The sequence below is a fragment of the Myotis yumanensis genome, unplaced genomic scaffold (assembly GCF_028538775.1).
Source record: "Myotis yumanensis isolate MYYU_CA2020_CCGP unplaced genomic scaffold, mMyoYum1.0.hap1 SCAF_1, whole genome shotgun sequence".
Lineage (NCBI taxonomy): Eukaryota > Metazoa > Chordata > Mammalia > Chiroptera > Vespertilionidae > Myotis > Myotis yumanensis.
Window position 1 is genome coordinate 52,044,853 of NW_027223752.1, and position 24,796 is coordinate 52,069,648.

General features: G+C 42.2%; 1 protein-coding gene across 6 annotated transcripts in view; it reads left to right on the top strand.

Moving 5' to 3' along the window:
* Positions 1 to 24,300, top strand: part of CSNK1G1 (casein kinase 1 gamma 1) — a 164,318-nt gene extending 140,018 nt beyond the window's left edge. For 4 of the 6 annotated variants that reach the window (XM_070421106.1, XM_070421138.1, XM_070421115.1 and 1 more), the window contains 3 exons: positions 2,920 to 3,030; positions 13,554 to 13,660; positions 21,630 to 24,300. In XM_070421106.1, coding sequence (XP_070277207.1) covers positions 2,920 to 3,030; positions 13,554 to 13,660; positions 21,630 to 21,684 — 273 coding nt within the window. In that variant the 3' untranslated portion in view covers positions 21,685 to 24,300. Of the gene's footprint in view, positions 1 to 2,919; positions 3,031 to 12,711; positions 12,940 to 13,553; positions 13,661 to 21,629 lie in introns of those variants that run through there. The other 2 variants (XR_011472207.1, XM_070421148.1) reach the window with 2 other exon arrangements.
* The last annotated feature ends 496 nt before the right edge of the window (positions 24,301 to 24,796 follow it).

A 24,796-nucleotide genomic window follows, 5' to 3' on the forward strand; every position in this document is an offset into this window, starting at 1 on the left:
TAGGTTCTTGGCATTCATCACTTTGAATATTTCTTGCCACTCCCTCTGGCCTGCAAAGTTTCTGTTGAGAAATCAGCTGACAGTCATATGGGTACTCCCTTGTAGGTAACTAACTTTCTTTCTCTTGCTGCTTTTAGGATACTCTCTTTGTCTTTTGCTCTTGGCATTTGAATTATGATGTGTCTTGGTGTGGTCCTCTTTGGATTCCTTTTGTTTGGGGTTCTATGCGCTTCCTGGACTTGTAAGTCTATTTCTTTCCGCAGGTAGGGGAAGTTTTCTGTCATTATTTCTTCAAATAGGTTTTCAGTATCTTTCTCTCTCTCTTCCTCTGGCACCCCTATAATTCTGATGTTGGTACGCTTGAAGTTGTCCCAGAGGCTCCTTACACTATCTTCATATTTTTGGATTGTTTTTTCATTTTGCTTTTCCGGTTGGGTGTTTTTTGCTTCTTCATATTTCAAATCTTTGACTTGATTCTTGCACTCCTCTGGTCTGCTGTTGGGTGTCTGTATAATATTCTTCATTTCAGTCAGTGTATGCTTAATTTCTAGTTGGTCCTTTATCACAACATCGAGGGTCTCACTAGATTTCTTGAGGATATCACTACATTTATCGGCGGTCTTACCAGTCTTTTCGAGGATCTCACTACATTTATCGGCGGTCTCACCAGTCTTTTCGAGGGTCTTACTCAGTTTATCGGCGGCTTCTAAACAGTTCTTTAAAGATCTTAAAAGTGTGGTTTTGAACTCTATATCCAGCATTTTGCTTTTCTCCATTTATGTCATTTGTGTCCTGTTTCTTTGTCTCGGCATTTTTTATGCTTCGCTGTGTCGATAGAGTGCCTTTCTGTGCTAAGTGTTCCAATTACCTGAGGTAGACACTCTTGGTGTACCCCCTTGTGGGCTTTGTGCACAGTCTTGTTGTAGTTAAGCCTTGATTGTTGTAGTTATCACTGGGAGGAATTGAACTCCAGGCCAATTGGCTGTGAGAATCAGCTGTGTCTGCAGTGGGAGAACTTCTGTGCTGGAGACACCCCTCTGGGGCAAGACTTGCTTCAATGGGGCTTTGGTGCTCACTGAGTCTACCCCCTGAGTATGTCTTTTATGGTTCCACGGAGCTGCAAACTGGATGGTCCCACTCTGACCTCTGGGCTTCCTGGCTCCTGGATCTCTAGGGAGGTGCTAATCTAGCCTTTGCCTTCGGCTATCCAGCAAAAGCCTCCCTGCAGGGCTTGGGCGGGGCGGGTCCCAGGGGATCAACAGGGCGGGGCTAGCGGTTATGGCTCCTCTGAGTCCTGCCCTCAGAGGTTTGCTTCTCAATGTCCCGGTAATCGCTGCAAGCCCCTCGGAGAGAAAGCTGCCCTCGAGTTCCAACCGATGCCAGACAGTCCCACTTCTCCCGTATGAGTCTGGGTCCCTAGAGACTTGCCCGGAACTGGAGCTCAGAGCCTGAGACTCCCTCCTGATTGAAAAGGACAACCGCGCCCTCAGCCACCAGCCCGCTCCGCATGCAACCTCCGCACCTTAGTATTTTACTTCCGCACTGCGCCTCCTCTGAGTCTCGGTATGGTTTTCTCTTTCCTTCTAGTTGTAGGATTTCCACTCAACCAGCCTTCCTGTGGTTCTAGATGATGTCCATTCCGTCTTTTAGTTGTATTTTTGAAGTGGTTGTTCGAGGCAGCAAACTCCGGTGTTTACCTATGCCGCCATCTTGGTTCTCTCTCCCTTTGCTTTTTTATAGAGTACAACATTTATAGCTTTGAACATTTCTAAGATTTATAGAATTCTTACTGGTTTCATGCAGAGCAGCAACATCATATCTCAACCCCTGCTGCTGTTTACATCAGCAGCAATTAAAATTTGATTTCTTATCCCTCATTGCAGCCTCTCCAACTCCTCATTTTTCATTTTTGTAGAGCCTTAGGACTGATACAGCTGAGCATCATGATGTTAACATCTCCTCAGCCATCTGGCACAGGGGAAGAGGCACCTAAACAGATTGTTCAGAACAAAAATCACATATGAGCAAGATCAAAATACTGTGAAATCTAAAAAGCAGGTGAAGAGAATCTGAATGATACCAAAGATGAATGCAGAACCCAACAAGGGTTTGAATGAAAAGCCTTCATTTTGCTGGGAAAAGATCTGCCTTTAGCTTTCTAGGAGAAATACTTAATAGTGGAATAATTCACATCTAACTAAACTTTTTCTAATTCCAGACTAGAGACTGTTAACTAAAAGAATCAGGATAACACTGTAGCCTTCCCTGCCCCTGCCCCGCCCCCCCCATCATTTTATATTCTTGATGTGTGAACCTGCTTTTAAAGAGATACTTTGTTCATTCTTCTAGCTAAGAAAGCATGTTCCAGCCACTGCCACTGCTCATTTGTCTGGGTTGAAGTCTCATGGAGGTTTGTGTTGAGAGTAGTGGGCTCCCTATTTAAGAAAAGGCATATTATCTTGATTCCTAATGCTAGGAATTTTCTGTATTGACTGTTGTCTATTTAGATTGTTCTTTAGTCAGTGAAATTATTTATAAGTATGATTATTCCTTTGTTCAATAGTCTTAACATTCTGAATTTGGTCTGCTTAGTGACTACTGAAATTTTACTAATAGGGAAGCTAAAAGATGGTGATTTCAGCTTTTGATTTATTTATTTTTTCCTCCTTTGGTGATTTTTTTTTTTTCTGTGACTGGGTGAGAATGGTGAGTTCAACTAGAGACTATCAATAGACTGTCATGTATTGACTCATTAGGCTGAAATGAATGTAGTCAAGCTAACTTTACCCCAGTGCTTTGCAGCAGTTGTTCATTTAAAATCCAAAACAAGAACACTAATGTACTTGATTTTGTTATTGCTTGCTGTTGCTTCACCTTTCCTTCCCTATGTTGCTCTCATGCTTCCTAATGCCTGAGCAGACTGCATCATCAGAGCGCCGAGGAGAGTGGGAAATCCAGCCCAGCCGGCAGACCAATACCTCGTACCTGACGTCTCACTTGGCTGCAGACCGCCTTGGGGGATCAGTGCAGGTACTTACTGTCTTTATTGCCTTTCCCTGGCCTTCCCAGCTTGACTGGTAGAATGTTGGCTTGCTTCTGAAACTCAGGTTCCTTTAGAATGGAAACTTACAGCAAGGTTGAGGGTGCTTGAATAGGTAACTGAATATCAGTGCACTGACTTTCTGCCTTTGTGGACTTTTAAGAGTCACTTGTTAAGATGATTGCTGGCTATTGTCATTGACTAAGGAACATCTGTATGGTTTCTGATACTGATTTCTGCTTAAACTAGTTCTACAACTTTAATCCACTCATGATAAACCATAAAAATAAGGTCAAGGTAGAAGTTGTTTAGTGTCAAGTTGATGAAGTGTAAAGACTTGAAATGCATAAAGTTAAGTATTTTGGGGGTAGAGGGCTGCATATGTAGCTCATTCTATGATAATATGTGCCTTAGTGCCTAACCTGAGAATGTTAATTAGTCCAAGTCAGCTGTTTCTGAGTCAGTGCCCTCGCAGTTGGGCTATTTATTTTTCCTCCTGGAATACATGTGGTCTTGGAGAATTATTTCTGACTTCATTTGGACTGTTTTGAATCTCTATTCTCTCTAGTGCTTAAGAAGTACTTGTATCTCTAACTTTTCTTATGTCACTGTATTAATAATCTTAACCAAATTGTTTTTCTCATATTAAGTGACACCACCAATTGGGGCACACAAATAAACCCAGAGCTACCAAATAGAAATTCTTATAAAGGGGTAGATAAACCTTTTGCACATAGAAATGCATCTTGGTAGGCTTGATTGTCTAGAATATGCTTTTACATGGAGTTGAGTCACTAAAGTTAGGACACAGGAAATTAGGAGATAGCTTTGGCCCTCTTAAATCCTCATAGAAACATTTGGGTTAAAATGATGGATTAAACACACAGATCTACTCTCACTTCTCCTGAAACATACTAACAGAATGATAAAGCAATTTTTAAAGACATAAATTCATCTAAAAACGGAGAAAACAGAAGAGGAGGCAACAGCAACAAAATGTTAGAAGCTGGAAAGCAGATGGGCAGTTATTAAATGGCTTAGGATTCTCAAGAAAACTGAATTCCCTGCCAGGAGAGGGGAAAGCTGAGAACCTATTTACACTGGGGAATCCCCAGAAGGCTCAGAAGTTGGCCTTCTGTAACGGGGAGGTGGATGTGGAGGGGCATGTGCTAAAATAATGAAGACTGGTTAAAAGTCAGCTTTAGAAGCCAGAGGTCCCTAGGTGCTCTTCTCCTCCCTCAGCAAAGACCACATATGTATTCTTTTATGTTCTTCAAAGATTTATTCTTTAAAAAGGCAAATAAAGGGTCTCTGGATTAGGGGGTAGGAGGCACATCTGGGGGCAGAATACCAGCCTGATAAAAAATGGAGAGTAAATGAATGTATGCATATTGACTGCCTGATTTCCCCTTTGAGTCCTTCAGAATACTGAGAGCCAGGTGTATAGCTTCCAGGCAGGAGATTGAGTTGGCTCTGAGGAATCTGACCAGCCCAAAAGAAAATATCTGAGCATATTAACAAAATGGTTTCCCTACTGAAATGGCCCAGCCAAGTCATTCTGCAGTGAGATCCATATTTCAGAAGTCCCACCCCTGTACTCAAAGTGCCAGTTAACATTGCAATCTCCCACTTTTATATATGAGCAGACAATCAAGGATTATTCGACTTCTGAGGAAAGCCTTTAATGTGATATAGACCAAAGTAAACAACAGCAAAATATATATATATATATATATACACACACACACACACACACACACACACACACACACATATGTACCTTATTATTAATATCCTCAGAAACAGAAGATACTGCAACTGTGAAGCAAGGACAAGATGCTATGTTTAAAAGGAATATTCTCAGAGCAATAAAAAAAAAGAGCTCTTGGAAATTAAAAACATCATAAACAAAAAACTTATACTCAATAGTTTGGAAGATGAAGTTGTGAGGAAGTCTCCCAGAAAGTAGAGCAAAGAGACAGAGGTGAAAATAGTACAAAACAATAAAAGATTTAAAGAGAGTCCAGGAGGTCCAATTTCTATATAGTGGGAGTTCCAGAGTGAGTAAGAACAGAGAAAGTGGAGAGGAGGAAATCATTAACAAAATAATTTCCCAGAATTCATAGACTTGTTTCCAGATCAAAGGGGCCCACTGATTGCCCACCATAAATGGGTAACGGAACCATACCAGGGTACATCGTTGTGAAATTTCAGAACACCAAGGACAAAGAGAAAATCCTTCAAGCTTCCAGAAAGAGAAAACAGTCATATGCAGAGAAAGGATCAGGATTTAGTTTAGCTTCAAATTTCTGAATGGCAATACTGGAAACCAAAGAACGATGCCTTTAGAATTCTGAGGGAAAAATTATTTTCAACCTAGAATTCTGTACTCAGCCAAACTGTCAATCTGGTTGGAATATAGAATAAAGATGTTTGCAGAAATCTGTGGTCTCAAAAATTTTACTTCTCATGCACCCTTTTTTTATAAAGCTACACAAGGATGTGTATTATGAAAATGAGTGAGTAGACCAAGAAAGAGGAATAAATAAGTGGGATCCAGGAAACAAGAGATCTAACACAACACAGACCTAGCTGGTTTGGCTCAGTGGATAGAGTGTTGGTCTGTGGACCAAAGGGTCCCAGGTTCAATTCTGGTCACGGGCAGGTACCTCAGTTTCAGGTTCCTCCCCTGCCCGGGCCCTGGTCAGGGCATGTGCAGGAGGCAGTCAATGTGTTCTCTCACATCAATATTTCTATCTTTCCCTCTCTCTTCCACTCTCTCTAAAATAAATGGAAAAATATCCTCAGGTGGGGATTAAAAAATAAATCTATATATATAAAAGGCTAATATGCGAAGTGTCTGCTCATCTGACCAGTCGCTATGACACACACTCTGGGCAGACGCTCAATGCAGGAGCTGCTGTGATGAGCACTGGTCATTTACAGAGAAATGGCACTGCGGACCTGGCACCCACAAAGCAACACTCGGCTTCCCCCAAGTGGGACACAGTCCCCACCACCACTCTGGAGCGACAGCCCACCAAATAGCAGCCAACACTGTCGAGACCCCATGGCACAAATTGCGGCCCCCAGCCCAGCCCAGCCCGGCAATGGAGGCTGTGGGCACTGGCTAATGATGTCACGTACCAGTGCCCAACTGACTCTCCCTAGCTACTAGCCTCCTTGGAGTCTCTCCAGCCCAGGAACACAACTTGCTTTATAGCCAGGTGGAAACATTTTACACTTTAACCAAATGTCTGTGAAGCGTTTTCCCATGCCTCATCTCATTTAATCCTCATGGAAGTCCTGGAGTAGGTAGATAGGAGACTCAGTGGAATCCTATTTTCTTTTCATTAGCCGGAAAATGGAGATTTAGAAAGCTTAGAAACTTGACCCGACTGAAAAGAAGTAAGAAATGGTGGACCTTGAAAATGACTTCAGGTTTTCTCGCACAGAATATAGTCAAAACACTGCTGCAGTTAAATATTTTACCCTTTGCTCTCCCTGTGTGATCAATAATAATCTGCTTCATGTTGATATTTACTGCTGTGTTGCCGACAATTACCTGAAAGAGAAGTTGGGGTGCTTCACTGGGCTGGAAAAAGTTTAGCTAAATCAGAAAGCAGGTCTAATTAAGCAAGTTTAGTCTATATCTATAAAAGGCTACGTTGACTTGTGCATGTGTGATACATATAAAGCTCTCACTGGTGCCAATCGCACATGTGTGTTTTGATCTGTCATTGTTGCTCATGAATTTGGTTGACACTTCTATTATAGAGAAAGGGCGAATAGCGATATTAAAATAGTTCTTCTAATTAATTTCCTTTCAATGTGCACAAAGTTGTGCACCGGGCCACTAGTAAATAAATAAAAATACTTGAGATGTGTATTTCACACTTAAGTCAACATTATAAAAAAATAAAAAGAGAGAGTGATCTAACACAGAAGAGAAGGGACTCACCAGTATAATGGTAAAGTCAGGAGGTCCCAGGATAGGGTAGCCTGTCCCAGACAGAGGTGGTCACAAGGCTTTGTGAGCAGTTTTACCAAAATGATGAATCAGCCCTAGCCGACGTGGTTCAGTGGATAGAGCGTCAGCCTGTGGACTGAAGGGTCCCAGGTTCGATTCCGCCCAAGGGCACATGCCTGGGTTGTGGGCTCGATCCCCAGTGGGGGGTGTGCAGGAGGCAGCCGATCAATGATTCTCTCTCATCATTGATGTTTCTATCTCTCCTTCTCCCTTCCTCTCTGAAATCAATAAAGAAATATATTTTTTTTAAAAATGATGAATCAATTAGGATTCTAATATGTCAATATTTTGAAAGTAAGTGTTTAGATAAATGACAGTTGGTTAGAATTAATAATTAACAACTAATGTATAAAATCTAAGTAAAAATAAAATTTAAAAGATAATTAACTTCAAGGAAAACAAGAAATTATACAGGAATACTTTATAGCACAGTCGCAAATAGCTTTTAATAGTCATAACGCAAACACTAACAATTGATCTAATGAAAATTATAGGATAAATTATAATGGGAGAATAGATGAATGGGAAAAGTGAATATAATGCCAAAAATTATTAATTAAGATGCATATTGTTCAGAGATATGTAGGTAAAAAAAGAGTCAGCTATCAAGGAAGGGGGAAAGAGACAGCTGTTTTTTCTACTGATCCTTATAGAAATAGTTGATTCTTTATACAGTGTATTCATATAACTCTGATAAAAATAAAATAAAATGTAACTAAAAATATATATACATATATACATGATTTATCAAATTTGCAAAGAAAGTTTATTAGCCTAGCCTTCTGTTGTTGAAATGTGAATTACAACTATTTTGTAGAGTAATTTTATCAATTTTTATTAAAATCTTAAACATCTACACTTTGTGATCCACTTAATCCAATTTCAGATATATATCCCTCAGGAATGCACAGATACTAAAGATACATGTTCTAGAATCTAGATCATGGCTGTTAAAAGAAATACGAGTCACTTTTGTAATTTAAAATTTCCTAGTAATCACATTAAAAAAGTGAAAAGAGCCCTAGCTCAGTGTTCGGCAAACTGGCCCCTTGAGTGTGGCTCTTCCACAAAATACCACCTGCGGGCGCACACGTACAGTGCGATTGAAACTTCGTGACCCATGCCATGGGGCCAAAGAGCCGCATGTGGCTTGCGAGCCGCGGTTTGCAGTCCACTGCCCTAGCTGGTTTGGCTCAGTGGATAGAGCATCAGCCTGAGGACTGAAGGGTTCCGGATTCGATTCCATTCAAGGGCACATGCCAGGGTTGCAGGCTCAATCCCCAGTAGGAGGCATGGAGGAGGCAGCCAATCAGTGATTCTTTCTCATCATTGATCTTTCCATCTCTCCTCCTCCCTTCCTCTCTGAAATCAATAAAAATACATTTTTTTAAAATAAAAAGAAACATGTGAAACTAACTTTAATAATACATTTAATCCAGTATATCTAAAATAGTTCAACATGTAGTCAATATTAAAAATATTAGAAATATTTTACATTTTTAAAACTAAGTTTTTGAAATCTGGCATATAGTTTACTCTTATATCCAGATTAAGAACAAACATCTTAATTTGGACCAGTCACATTTTAAGTACTCAGTAGTCACATGTGGCTAGTAGCTACTGTATTAGACAGTGCAGCTCTAGAATGTTTATTGCTGACTTGTTTCTAATACCAGAAAATCATGCTTAGCCTAACCTTGATGACCTGCAGATACCATGACCTACCCAGTAGGGAGTGCAGAATTCTGAGAAGTTTGCTCAGATGAAGCACATGGACACTCCCATTCCAACTTATTTAATAGGCAGACCCCTATGGCCCCATCCTCCCAATATTTCCATAGCTGTTCCATATGTAGAGGCCCAAATTCAAGAAGACAGTATATTTTTCTCTTTCAAAAAGATGACTCTAAAGTTGTTTAAATTAAAACATATAGGAAATATCTATACATACCATATGTGGGACCAAGGAAGGGCCTGAGACTTAAGAATGACATTTAACATTTAATCATTATTTATTTGCTCAAATCTTTATAATTTTTAATTATTTACAATTCTTGTTAAGGTCAGTATTATAGATAGGTAAACTAAGTAGAGAATTGCCAAATAGGGTAGTTGTGAGAAATAGGATTGAAATGTTGATTATCAGTTAAAGCACTTCTTCCTTTGGTGCACAGCTCTGATTTTTTTTCACATTAATATTTTGAAAAAATGGGACTAATAACTCAAATTTTTTAGACTCCCAAAAGAGCTATTACCAATATTAAAGACTAAAGTTCAAAATAGTACTTCACCTTAGTCTCTTTCATAGATATTAATCCCATAGATATGAATTACTTTGTTCTTGTGTGATATAGGCAGAGAAATGTGGGATTAATTTTAATAGTGATTACAGCAAAATAAATGTCAGTATTCCAGATACAGAAATAAAGTTTAGCCCAGCTGGGTGTGGCTCAGCGTTTGGGCATCGACCCAGGAATCATGAGGTCACTGCTTCAATTTCCAGGTCAGGGCACATGCCGGGTTGTGGGTTCAATCCCCAGTAAAGAGCATGCAAGAGGTAGCTGGTGGATGATACTTTCTCATCATTGACATTTCTCTCTCTCCCTCTCCTTTCCTCTCTGAAATCAATAAAAACATTTTTTTATGTTTAGCTCAGTGGATAGAGTATCAGCCTGCAAAGCAAAGGGTGCCAGGTTCAATTCCAGGGCACATACCTCAGTTGCAGGCTCCTCACCAGCCTGGGCCCTGGTCAGGGTGCGTGCAAGAGGCAGCCAATTGATGTGTTTCTCTCACATCGATATTTTTCTCTGTCTTTCCCTCTCTCTTCCATTCTCTCTAAAAATCAATGGAAAAATATCCTCGGTGAGGATTAAACAACAACAACAAAAAGAAACAAACTTTTTTTTTTTAAAGAAATAGCTTACTTAAAAAATTCAATTGAAAAAATATAAAAATGATATTGTTTAAAGTACTAATTCATTATATACTAAAGGTTATTTATAATTTTTCAAATTGTTTTTGCTCTATATCATTGTGCTTAGCTTAGTAATTATGAAGTTGATATGACCAATTTTATTGACATAGTCTGACAGAGTTAAAAAGCAAGGCTCACGGAGGATATTGTGGTAGAGCTAAGCCTGAATCCAGCTCTTCGGTCACCTACACTAGTGTTTTTTCCACTGCACATATAGGCAGCAGTTCAGTGGTTTAACAAACTGTAGCTCCATCTTGAAATAATTTTGTGGATGCTCTGAGGCCCAAATTGATTCCTAAAGGGCAATTAAGTTTAAGGCTAGACAACTGGTATTAAGGTTCCCATTTGTGCGTGATTCATTTGAGACCAGGTTCTCATTGATACAGACAACTGTCTAGTCTGTAAAGTGAGGATAACCTCTCCCTTTGATTGCCTGAGGACATTGCTTGTGGGCCTTCATAGCAAGGAGAAATTGGAGAGGATGAGACATGTGAAACGCCATGAGCAAGCACCATGACCCAAAGTCACCAGGTAATTCACAGGGGTGGTGCTTATTCCCACTTTGTTCATGTTAGTAGAGGCCAAGGCGTTTTACTTAACATCTTGTCTAGTTGCTGAGTTGTTCTTTAAGAAACTTACTATGATTCCTCCTTTAATCTTTGTGCTCACAGAATGAATTTACAGCACTATCATTAGTGTGCAGCCAAAATGGGCCCACACGAAGCAAATGTAGGCTGAGGAAATTAACGGAGCAACATTAGCTTGAGGAGCTGTGGTTCTCCAGTCTGTAAACCCTCTCTCCTCAACCTTTTGTTTTTGCTGGTTTTCCCCCAACTTTTTATTTTGAAATTTACAGAAAAGTTGCAGGGTGTAGAGGTTGCAATGAACTTGTTTATGTCCTTAACCTAGATTAACAAATGATTAAGATGTTGTCCTATTTGCTTTAATTCTGTATGAGGGGTTGAAGGAGGCAGGGGGAGTGTTCACTAAACGATTTTAATGTAATCATTACATTTTAGCTCAGAATATTTCAACCTACATCTCCTAAGAACAGAAACATTCTCTTGTGTAACCAATAACACCATTTTATAGCCAAGAAAATTAATAATAATTCCATAATATCTAATGTATAGTACATGTCACATTTCCCCCAATTGTCCCCAAAATTAATCTTACTATGTTTCAGATTTTATCAAGGTTTGTACATTGCATTTGGTTATTATGCCTCTTAAGTCTCTTTCAATTTCTTGGTCTCTGAATTCTTAATCTCTTTTAATCTGTAACAGTCATCCATCTCTCTCTCTCTCTCTCTCTCTCTCTCTCTCTCTCTATATATATATATATATATATATTTATATATTTTTTTAAGACGTCTTCTTTGAAGAGCCCAGTCTTTTTGTCCTATAGAATGGTCCCACATTTTGGATTTGTCAGTTTGTTTCCATCATACTTAGATTCAGATAAAACTTTTTTTTTGCAAGAATACTACATAGATAATGTTATATAGTATTTATCATATCACTAGAGGCCCAGTGCACGGATTTTTGCACTGGTGGGGTCCCTCAGCCTGGCCTGTGGGATTGAAACCGGCTCTCCAACATCCCCCAAGGGATCCCGGATTTCGAGAGGGTGAAGACCAGGCCGAAGGACCCCATAGCTGTACAAATTTATGCACCAGGCCTCTAGTATGCATATAAGATCTTTGGTTAATCTTTTCCCGCCCTCCCCCCTTCCCTCTGAGATGCATCACCTCTTCCATGTTTCCATGCCTGTGGTTTCTGCTCCTGCATTGAGCATCTGCCCCCTGGTGGTCAGTGCACATCATAGCTACTGGTTGGATGGTCGCTTAGGCTTTTATATATATAGAATATATACATGTCAGGAGATAAATAATATCGATGGTTCCATTAAGCAGAGATGCTAAATTGGATCCGTAGCAGAAATGTGGGGTCTCCCTTGGTTAAGTCTAAATTTAATGTTGTAGGTTTCTTTAACAATACAACATTGTTTAATTTTTTTAAGCATGTATTATTAATGACAATAAATATTGTTGATTTAGTCATAATGGTGGGCATAGACTACTAATAAGTAGTATTTACCTTGTCTGCTCTTTTTTCTTTGAATAAATACCCTAAAGACTCCAACCTCCCACCTTCCTCTTTATGACTATGTAGGAAATTTTTACGAATTAATTGCTGATAAGGACCCCAGAGGTAGAGATAGATAAGAATAAACATTTATAAAGGGAGAATAACAGTAATACGAATATTTATTGAGCCATTGCTATGTACCATGGCACTGGGCTAAGCACTTTCTGTGGATTGTCTACACAGAAACCCAATTAGGTAAGCAGCATTGTTTCCCCATTTTACAGATTAGGAAGCTCAGGCACAGAAAGATTGAGGATCTTGCCCCAGGACCCACAGCAAGTAAGTGATGGAGCTAGGGTTCAAACCCAGGGCTGACTAAATCTAGAGCCCATTACTGTGCTATGCTGCCTCCATTATTGTGCACCAGGTATTATATCAGACACTGTCTTATACATTTTCTTGTATAATTCTCACATCAAACTGTAAGAAACAGTCTCAAGTAAATGAAGTTACTTACCCAACGGCATATGATATCCGAACCGTTTATTCTATTTTGTGGTTCTCTCCCATATTTCAGCCAAGATCTTTAACAACAGAGTGGTTTGTGCAGCGGGGTCCCTTTTTCCACTCCCCAGCACCCACATAAGCAGGAATCATGTGTTGGAAATGAAACCAGGTGACAGAAGCAACTGCACAAGCAAGAGAAGCCTGATCGGGTCCACATTAACCAGATGACAGGAGAGCCTTCAGTTACAATTCGGGGACCATCAGTGAGACCTGGGATGACACTGAACCTGAAATAAAGGTGGTTGAAATAAGACTGGTCTTCCAGGGGAACGTTTCCTTATCGTCTGCCCTCTCACCAGAGAGGGCGTGGCAATCTTGTTATTTGAGTAACTTCAAACTGATGGTCAAAGCCATGAAGAAATTTTTGAAGGAAAGTGTGATTGCTTATAGTTTCTGATGCCCACTATTAATCTCCTTTGTAGAATTTTTTAACATCATCACTGAATTTATATATAATTATTAGCATAATAAATTAAGAGGAGTAAAATTAAAGAGAGTAGTATGACCTATTGCATAGGATTTTTGTAGGGATTACATTTACACACACACACACACACACACACACACACACACACACAATCTAGTAGAGTCCTTGACACAGAGTAGGCATTCAGTATGGAAGTTATCATCAGTATATGTTTACATCATTGAATTTTGTGTCCTCACATGATAAGATCTGGGAACCTTTCCTAACTTAGGACAGTTGGCCCTCAACCTAGGAAAACAAACATTCCAGACACTGCCTGACTAGTACCTAAGCAAGAGACCAGATCTCCCTTAGTGACCCTCTCTGGCACTGGCAGGAGGCTCCTATTGTCATGGTGTCTGTCACACTCTGTCTTTCTGTTTCAGGTGGTTAGCTCAACCAATGGAGAGCTGAATGTCGATGACCCCACAGGAGCCCACTCCAATGCACCAATCACAGCTCACCCTGAGGTGGAAGTAGTGGAGGAAGCTAAGTATGTTCATCTTTCAAGGGGGCTCTTGAGTCATAGATTGAAAAATCTTTTACCTGTCTCTTCCTCTCTGTGTGCTGCTCATCTCAGACTGAATTCCTCATGCTTGTGTCCATAGCTTTTTTCTTTTGACCATTTTATTTTTGCATGGTATTGTAAGGCTGCTGCTGCTGCCCTTCTTTAGTTGTGATTTCCGGAAGACAGTCATATTTCTCTAGTCCACATGAGGCAAAAGACATAGTGAACTAAAAGAATCATGATAGAAGACCTATAATAGATAGTAGTCATGAGCCTCTTGGTGCCCTGGATCTTCTTACTCCCTATAGGACACAGAAAAATCTGCTTATCTCAACCATGGGCTGTGCTGAACAGCATAAAACTTCTGGTTCTTGGCTAACCACTCTGCATATATAGTCCTGGAGCAAAGATTTCAGGGCCATTTTGTTCTCACTTAAATGATTCTGGATTCAGAGAGACTCAGATAAATCAGGCAAGGAAAATAGTCTCTGTACATATGAGGGAAGGATCTTGAGAAGGAAAGGAAATCACACTAATCCCAAAAGGGTGAGGAGATTCCCCCACCTCCTTTTCTGATGCTCTTGCATGTGAATGTCTCGCCCTGTCCATACCACCAGCCCTTGGTGCTCTCTGCATGGTCTGTGTTTAAACTCTTAGAATATGGGGTGGAAGGTGAAATAACTGCTGATTCTACTACAAAAGCAGCATTTCTGTCACTTCTTTCCCTTCTTGCCCCATCCCAAATTCAAATCCAGGTTTAACCTTCAAGAAGACACGAGGTAGGAAGAGAGAAGTCCTTTATAAATCAGTTACTGCTGCCAAGCCTGATTTGGATGATTTTTCTTGTAAACCCTTTGAGAACATTCAGGCTACCCCAGTGTCCTGTTCAGTTATAGTGATATTGCATCCTAAGTGGTCTCTTGAGCCTCCAAGACCTGCATTCTTCTTCCTTCCAGATACACTTTGCGTGGTTGTCCCTCCTGCCCAATCCTTTACTGCCCCATCTACAGGCTTGGCTCACTTTGCTTCCAGGAGATCCTTTTCTTAAAGCAGGTCCTGAGGATTCCTACGCAGTAGATAAAAAGCAAGTGAGGATGACTTAAACTGTCTCCTGTCGAGTCCCTGCTGACTGTGGGCAGCTTCTGGTGCTCCTCTCCTGGTTTATATAAGGCCCTGCTACATACATAGGAGGGCAGGGGAGTTTCTAATGCCAGGAAGAGACTATTTTAGTAAGGAAACATGCTCCCATTTTCAGGGACTTTGGAGATGCTAATGGTATTCACAGTTTTTCAGTTTCCATGACAGAACTTTCTTCTGCTAAGTAGACAGTGTGTTTATTCCTTCCCTATGGGTTTTCAACCTTGGATGTACTTTGGAGTCTCCTGGAACTTGGTAGAAAATACAAATGTCTGAATCCTGGCCCTAGAGATTCTGATTTAATTTATCTGGAATATGGCCCAAGTATTAGGAATTTGTAAAGTCGAGGTGATTTAAATGTTTAGTCAGGGTTAGGAACCACTGCACTAGGTGTGGTCTGATCCAAACATTGTCTGGGCTTGAAAGATGGCTGTACCCATTCCCACCCCCACTTCACTTCCAACTCACTGCCGTGGCTACTATTTTGAAGACTAGAAATTTAGCTCTGCTTTTAATAACATATTTTGAATATCAAGATAGAATGGGCTTTAATCTTATAATGTGCCCTATACAGGTTTATCTTTTGAACCCATTCATCTCATTTCATTTCAGTAAATGTATACACTAATTGTGTATGTGAGTGTGGTGTTTGTGTCCTGTATGTAAGATAGGGGGTCATTCACAAAGAGATTCCAATTTCGTGTATTCTGTTCTGGTGTAATCTAAACTCTAGGATGTAAAGAGAGTTTAATGTCTCCCCATTTAGCAAAAAGGAACCATTGTGTCTCTTTGCTACCAGTTCCAGGTTTGGGCCTTAAAGATGGGGAAACCAGAGGGGAGCAATTGTATTTAACCAAATGTCATCCAAAAGCTTATAGTTTAGGGCATTTTGTGTGCTGATTCCCCTAGTGCAGTGGTCGGCAAACTGTGGCTCGGCAAACCGCAGCTCGTGAGCCACATGCGGCTCTTTGGCCCCTTGAGTGTGGCTCTTCCACAAAATATCGGCTCTTCCACAAAATACCGAATTCTGCGCATGGGCCATAAAGTTTCAATCGCACTGTACGTGCGCGCCTGCACGTGGTATTTTGTGGAAGAGCCACACTCAAGGGGCCAAAGAGCCACATGTGGCTCGCGAGCCGTGGTTTGCCGACCACAGCCCTAGTGATTTCATGAGCTATCAATCCATCTTGCCCAGTGAACTTTCAGGGCACAGCCATATGTTTTTCTTCTTGGTCTTCTATTTGGGTGGAGGGGGTCGGGGAGGAGTCCAGCAAGCCATGTGTCCACCTACTTGATCATTTTCACAGGAAGAGGTCACAGCTAGAGAAGCACAAGGTGTCCCAGACAGCCCCTCAATACGGCAGCTGTGATGCCATTTGTCCCTGCAGCCTAGTTGTAAAAAAAAAAGAGGATATTGCCCAAATTGAGATTTAACTAGGGTACTGGGGAGACTATGTGAAACCCTCACTTCCAAGCTTTTAGTTTGGGGTTCCTTGCCCAGCTTGTTTTGTGTAAAGGAGGAGAGAACTTAGAGGGTCTTAATTTTTGTTCCATGTACAAATGAACATCTAACGTCCCTTTTTGCTAGCTACAGGACACATGCCCTAGTTTAAGTATGATTAGAAGGGTAGTAAGGCAGGGCAGCTTTTTCGTTGACTTTTGTTACAGTAAGAATGCTGGAATTTTTGGTTATCCACTGACTTCTGCTGTAAATTAGCAAATATGGGCCTCATTTCCCCTGAAAATTAATAAGAATGAGATTTAGGCCCTTCTCTGCAGTTACACCTTCATCCAGAGCAGTGATCCTCACTCTGAGTCCTCTCCTAATAAAATAAAGTGTCTCTTAAGCCTGTTTCCCCTTGAGAAGAAGAGCTGACTGCTGACTGCTTTGGTCAGGCATGTTAGACTTGTAATAGCCTCAGAATAGTTGGGAGGTTAGCTTAACAAATTGCACACTAACACTTCATGTGGGAACCATTTGGCTTGGCTTTGGTGCTCGATTGAATTCTTACAAGCAGGATCATTTGCTCCGTTACCTTCCTGGAACATGCCCAGGAAAGCCCACTCTGGGGCACCCATCAACTCTCTTTCTGTTTTGTTTTACCCCTCACTGAGATCCAGCTGCCATCATGATGCTTCTATCAGGCACCTGCCCCCTCCACTCTAGTGTGGGGACCAAGTGGCCTGGGCCTACCTTGACAGAGGAAGCAACTAAACACAGACACAACATACTGCATGTTTGCATGGCTCACAGGGAGTCGCTTCTATCTCACGTCTGTGGACTAATATCTCTTTCTCTCTCTTCCTTTCTGTGTTTTTCTCTTTACACACTCTGTAGCTGCCTGAAAATGCTCAACCTGTGGTGAGTCCCTCTCTCCAGTCCACATGCTAGGGGAGTGGACCAGACTGGGCTGGATTGGCAAAGCCAAACAAAATGCCTTAAGAACACTGAATGGCTTCCATATGCCACCTTTGCCATAACCACCCAGATTGGGGAACTAGATCCGCAAGGTGGGAACGGGGCAGGCCTGTATCTAGGAATTGATCTATTCCTTCTTTCCTTTCAAACCCACCTAATTGCTGCCTCCTCCTGTCAAAACAATATCTATCCCACTGTATTCAAAATTACTTTTTAATTGAATGAATTTTTTCTCAAATTAATACACCCAGATGTTATCATTCAGAGAGGGACAGAGGTAGGAGGACAAAGTTACTGTGTCAGTTGTTTACTATTATTCTTCACAATCCAAGGACAATTGTTGCTGGATAATCTCACATTCTGCACCATGGTCTCTACCTGGAAATCAACTGCTTTGGAAAAATCTGTGACTTCTCTTTTTTATTCAGCTGGTTCTTCCATTGTAGAATATGTCTCTCAAAAAAAAGAGAGCTCCATGGGAAGCGATGGGTATTTTGTCATTGTTATTTTGGTTTATTTTTGTTTGTTTGTTTTTCGTTTATTGTCCTTTTTTCCTTTTTTGTTGTCCTCTCTTCCTATAAGAGTATAGTGGGCCAGGGGCTGATTTGGCTAATGAGATATTGGAGCCTCTCTTTTCTAGGTTCCTCAAATGCATTCTTAGGAACAACATGAGGTGTATAGGAAGGGAAACCCTAAAGAATCCATCCACGTTTGGTGAGGCGCATTCTTGCTATAAGACAGAGCCCCGTCCCCAGCTCTCTTCCTGGACACTGCCTGTGACCCTCCAAGTCCTCCTGAACTAGGTGGTTTCTTGCAGTCTGGAATTGTACTCTCCCACATTGTCTGCATGCATGGGACCATATTCTGTGTGGTGATAATGGCCTGCTGGCCTCTATGACTACCTTGTTTCTATTTGTCTTCTGTGACTGAGTTGAGCATTGTTTTCTGAACCCTAAGCCAAGTGGCCTACAGGGTTTCTCAGGGACAAGGATGTATTAAAGGTAACAACTGGATTTTATGAAGATGGAATTCAGTCTTATAGCATCGAGGAGTACATTGGGCCTGTTTATTTAGCAAACATAAGTCTGTGTGATATGACAGTGCTATGGTCTATTTTTCTCTGTGAGATATCAGTCATGTGATTCTGACTGCAAATATAAGGCCTACTGTATGCTCATCCAACTCAGTGCTTGGAACTCTAGGAGGTCCCAAGGCCTTCCCCAAAGAGCTTAGATACTATCTCGCTAGAGAGATAAGACATACATACTTGAAAGGACAACTGGTTCTCCAGGGTACTTATGTCATTGTCCCTTGAGAGGTCACTGTGGACAGGATGGTCAAGGAAGACTTCATGGACACTGCGGGACCTGAGCCAGCTATTAGAGCAAGGCAAGAGTGTACAAGTACAGCAAGGACAAGCACAAGAAGCATAGCAAAGGAATAGGTGAAGGGAGAAAGCAGGACTTTGTAAGAGAACATACCTTTTGCACAAGCCATGCTACAGCTCTCATCACCCCCTCTGGACCAGTCACTACCTGAGCAAGAGGTGTTACCTATTCCAAAGGCAGGAGTAAGGAGGGAATACCCCAGGTCAGGGATGTGCCAAGGCTATGGCTGTCGCTCAGGAGACAGCCTTTTCTATGAGCACTTGGAGGGCTCATCGAAACGGCAAAATAAGTGGCTCAGAGGCCTAAGGGAAGAGCACTTGGTGGCTTGTGAATATGGAGAATGGATCGACTTTCACTCCAGCATGTTTCACTCTAGCATGTTAAGATCTTCTGATTATACAATCAAACTGGAAGCAAACCCAAGACCCAAGAAGGGTTCATTTCTTGCCTTCATTCTCTTCTGATAGTAAGACATCTGTATGGTGTCCATTTGGGTTTGGTCTGGATTTGACCAAGTTTAATGGGCCCTGTTGCCGGTAGTTACCACAGAAACCAAAGAGTTGAGCAGATTGTAGGGTCTGTTTCTTTGTGGGTAGAAAAAATTATTAAAAGCTTCTGCTACTGCTTAAGCTTTAACTATAGTAACCAGCAAAAATTATTCTGGGGTTCTAAACCATAGCTCACACTCTCCTCCAATTAGGTGAACAGCATTGCACATCAGGTTATGATACGCTTATAAACACAATTTTTATGCCTTGCCTTGGAGGAGGTAAAAGAAAAGTCCTGTCACTTGAAATGGACTAAAACAGTATTTCAAACTTTTCTTATGATTGCTTTTGCTTAAAAACACAAAATCATCATCTTAACATCCTCTAAAAGGAGTAAGAATAGAGATTGGCTTAAATGTTAATGGTCCCTCTGAAAGTCGTGGTTAATAGGGAACGGGTAAATATATTTAAATATTGATGTTCCCATGAGATTTAATTTGCCTTGTTTAATATTAATCTCAGGAGATTCAACTTGGAAAATGTCTTTTTTCTAAAGCATATGTGTACAGAAAAAGATCATTTTCTTGAATCCTTCCTCAGGGATGTCATTGAGGACTGTTTTAAACAACCGAAAGTGTTGCTCATTTTTATTTAAAAGAATGTATTCAGTCTCCAAATACACATGACACTTTGTTTAGTAACTGTATTCATACCTGTTAATAGTACTTTACAAATGACATTAATACTCTTAAAAAATCTTAAGACCCTCTTGAGGTGCTCTTATTTCCAAAATCCATGTTTGATTCATTCAGATATAAAGCCCATTATTGTCTGTATAAATGTCTATTTTAACATTCTAAGAAATGTTCGACTTTTTAATAACTAGTCCAACGGGTATAGGAAATTACGAAGGGGTCTGGCTGAAAAGGAGAGAATCTTAGCTAAAGTGGTGAACTGGGGGTTTAGGAAGTAAGCAACAGTTCTTTATTTTTATATGAATACTAAAGGCCCAGTGCATGAAAACTCATGCACTGGAGGGGGGGTCCCTCAGCCCAGCCTGCCCCCTCTCACAGTCCGGGAACCCTCAGGGGCGGGAGGTGACCCGGTGATCAGGGGAAGGCAATGCCCTATCACACCTCTGCTGCTGCCACTGCCGGCAGCACAAGCCTTGCCGGCCCTGGTTACCTGCGCCTGGGGCCGGCCCTTAGGGGTTGGGGGGCTGAGGGGACTGGGCGCCGCCATCTTGTGGCTGTGTGTGCTGCCATCTTTGAGGGCAGAGCAGTCAGTTAGCATATTCCCTCCTTATTGGCTGTATGCGCTGCCATCTTTGAGGGCGGGCAGTCAGTTAGCATATTCCCTCCTTATTGGCTGTGTGCTCTGCCATCTTTGTGATGGCTTGAGGGTCAATTAGCATATTCCCTCTTTATTAGATAGGATTCCTGGCATTAAGCCTGGAAGGATAGGCAAGCAACTCAAAGACAGTTTTCTCAGAAAAGCTTTTCTTTCAAGGGTCCAGCAAATCTGAATTATACTTCCAAAGTTACTCTCCACCATCATCAGCATCTTTGACTCATTCACAACCTTCTCGTTTCCCATGTGTCAGCGTCCTAGAAAGGACCTATTTTGCACCAGCCATGTCACAGCCCTCATCACTCCCTTCTGGATTAGTCACTACCTGAACAAGAGGTGCTTCCTATTCCAAAGGCAGGAGTAAGGAGAGGATACTCACGCTTAGGGATGTGCCAGGAGGCAGCACTTGGAGGGCTCGTGAAGGAGCAGGCCCAGCCACCACCCTAAACAGGGTCGTTCCTGTAACCCACTCTGGCACAGCAGCAGCAGTGTCTGGAAGCTAAGTTGAAGACCTCCCACCAGATGCCCCCTGATGATCAGCTCCTGGTCTGTGGCATTGATCTTCTCCGAATGAAGAGTGTGCTATGCTAATTCCAGTCAGGATATCTGGGCTCCCAGTTATTATTAGAATCCGGGCTTCTCCTGCCTACTCCAAGTAGCTGGGTGGGAGCTGGGATGGGAATAGAGAATCCTTATTCCTTCATTGGTAACATTGCAAGATCCTCCTAGAGTTCCAAACATCATACTTTCATGGGGTTTGTTTTTTGTTTGCCTTAGTTTAGCCTCCATACTTGCTGACCACTGTAGTTGCATTAAATAATTTTGTGCTCTATATCAAGGGGCAGACAGTGCAGCCTATTTTTATGCAGCCCTGAGACCCCCAGCCTTGGTTTTCCAGAAAGATGAGGCATCTGGGTTGGGTGTCCTTTTTCCAGAAATGCTTGTTTTGGCATGCCTAGCCTGTGGCGTTTTGGTAGCTGCAGATTGAAGTAAAGCAGCTACTTGCCTTGGCTTTCCTGGCAGACACTGCCTACTGCCTCTAGGATGTGCACTGTAGATGGTGGGTGGCCCTGTGGGTGGTGCCAGGGGGAGACTTCCACTCCCTGCAGAAAGCAGAGGCTCTTAGAAGCTGCAGCCTCTCACACTGACTTGCAATGTTCCTTGTGCCCCAGGTGCTGCTGTTTCTTTAAGAGGAAAAGGAAGAAGACTGCTCAGCGCCATAAGTGACCAGTGCCTCCCAGGAGTCCTCAGGTCCTGGGGACTCTGACTCGATTGCACCTGCAGCTCCTGCCATTTCTCATTGGAAAGGACTCCTCTGCAGGGGAGGGTGGAGATCCAAACCAAAAAGAAGAAAAGAGATGCCCCCAGAAGGAGCCAGTGTGGGCAGCCAGGGCCCAGTGGGTCAGTGGCTATCCCCACCTGCCTGAGGCTCTGAGCAGGTCCCAGAGCTGCTGCTCCTCCACTGCTTGCCCTTGGGGCCACTTGGTTGACTCTCCTTCCTATTGTTTACAGTGAAGGTGTCATTCACAAAAACTCAAGGACTACTATTCTCTTCCCTCCCCTTAGTTTACTCCCAGTCCTTGCCCCGCCCTCAACCTTCTCCAGCACTAAAGCTAATGAGTTGAAGGCTTTGTCGGCCGAAGGAACTCTAGAGGCTGGGCTTGCGGCCAAGAAGGTAGGAGGAAGATGGCAGGCCTGAGCTGGAGAAGAACCTTCTCCACCTTCCAGGGATATCTGGCTCCCTCTTCCTCTGTGCCTGCCCAGCCTCCATCCTCAGCTGGCCATGGGTACAGTTCACTCCCTCCCTCCCTCTTGTGAGGTTACACTGTAGGACACAAGCTGTGAGAAATCTGCAGTCTACTGTCCCCATGTGTTGGCGTTCTTAGCTTTCTTGACAAGTGTGAACTCTATTCTCCAGTCAGTAGTAGAACAATGCAAATTGTTCTGAGCAAAGGAAAAAAACTGACTTTATTGCACTTTTAGTTTATTGGTTTTTTTGTGTTTTTGTTGTTTTTTTTAACAAAAAAAAAACATGGCAGATGCATATTGTGTCTGGTTATATTGGGAGTTTTACTTTTTTTCTGTTTTGAGGGGGATGGGGCCAGCCAAGCCATTCAGAAAGAACATGGGTCCAGAGGACATCTCAATGGAAAGAGTTGGGTAGCAGCACCCAGAAGAGAAGAAGCCAAACTCTATGTCATTCTGAGTAAACACTCAGGTTGGCAAGAAAACATACTTGAATTTTCATTCATCTTCTCAGCTACTGAAGAATGTCCTACCAGAGCCTCTTGACCTTATCAGCCTGCAGTTTGGACAACCTAACCTCTACGGCACGTGGGATGAGCCAGCCAAGCCAGACTATGACCAGGAGATACTTCATCCCAGAGAAGGAGATAACTTTAAAAACAAACTGAAACATCTGTTTCCTCCACTGCCAGGGACTTCCAACTAGATAGCCATGTAACTTCCTTATCGATTTTGGGGAACAAAATTAGTGATGAAACAGCTACCACCATATTACCACTAGTGGACAAAAAGAGAGGTAAATGAATCTGCCTTCCAACTGCCAAAGGAAACTCAGGATTTGGCATCATAGGGCCAGGAAATAAAATTGGTATGTACCGTCTGCCCCAGTAGCTGAGTCAGACATTTGGGCTGGTCTGCCTTATCAGAAACCAAGCACCTGCAGATTTTCTCCTGGCAGGTCTACAGCAGCAGGCTTAGGACTCAGTATATGGGGCTGGAGTAGCAGGAGGGGGAGATTAATTGGTGCTGGAGAATTCCAGGGGAAAGGAGACTGAAATGAAAGCTCTGAAATTATCTTCTCAATTAGACATAGACTCCTTCCAAATAAGATGGCCATGCATCTAGAGCATGTTCTCCCCGGTATGCTCTCTGCCACCCCCACCCCCCACATCGTGTAGTCACATGACATACTGCCATGAAGAGTCTTGGTTCCTCATTCATTGCTTTAAAAAAGTATTAATGTACAGAGTTCATCTTCTCATGCTCAGTTTTCATTTGAGTTCAGCAGCTTATCCAAACAGTGACCTCTTGTTCCAGATGTCATAGAGGAGAAGAGATTCTTTACATCAGGGAATGAGGTCTTCTATTTGGGAGTAGAGAGAGCTAAGCATGGAGGACAATGGCTGATGACTTATTCTGGTGGTTTGGGGAACAGAAATCCTTGCCCCTGACTTGAGGTGTAGGGCTGTCTTTTGGACTGGAGGGTGTGGGGATACTTTCTGGTAGTTGGCATTTCCTGACAAGTCCCTTGATGAATGGAACAGAAATAGTAGTAGCATGAAACAGAGTTACTAGGCTTCCTCTGTTCCATCAGGCCTTGCCAGGAAATATCATTCCCCTGGCTTCAAACCTGCTTAGCTTATATAAAGCTTGTAATTTTCCATTTCTTTAAAAGAATTTTCCCTGTATACAAAACAGTGGCTGGGAGACACAGAACCACACCCCTCCCCCACAAGGATTTCAAATATTGGGATTTGTTTCCTTGACATTATCTAGTGGTTAAGGTGTAATCACTGAAACTTACATAGTTTCTCAGTTGGTATTTGGGCAACTCTAACTTTCTGTATAGAAACTTCCTCATACCTGTATAGAAAAAGCCTTGCCTCTTAAGAGAGGGCAAGGGGAAAGGGTGGCAGAGCCTAGAGCCTCTTGGCACTCCATACCCTACTAAGTGCCTCCCCACCCCCTGCTTCCACAAAAAAAGCAAAGGCAGTGACCAGCTTGGCTGTAGGGCAAGCCCCCTTGCAGCTGGGTTTGTGACTTTCTTGGTCTTAATTTTTTTTTAAGGCTAGCTCTTGAGGGGTTGAATCTGAGCAATTGGGGGCGGGGGGGGGGGGGGGGTCCTTCCTAATGCATTGTTTTCACTCTGCCCTCCACAAATCCCTTGCTAGATATTTGATTTCCATAACAAAGATGAAGGCCCCAGGCCCCTCTGGCATGCAGGGCAATGGTGATCCAGAACCATTGGCACTGTAAGGCGGTCCCACACCCCTGAGAAATTGTGATTTTCTTTAAAAAATTTTTTTAGATGAGTACCTTTTAGCCATCAGTTCTATCCCCAACAGCACATTAGGGCTCCCTCCTTCGCTCTGTTGCTATAGTTGCTTAGCTGTATGCTTCAGCCAGGTCCTTGGGGTTGAGCACTCCATGCGCCCACCACCTACCCAAATCCACTTGCTCTGTAGTTGTTGAGATTTCTTCATTTCACAGCCATGATGCCAATTCCTTTGGAATTGATGCGATTGTTTCTGAGTTAGCATTAAGTACTAACAGCATCTGTTCATACAAAATCCATCATATTATACCATTGGGA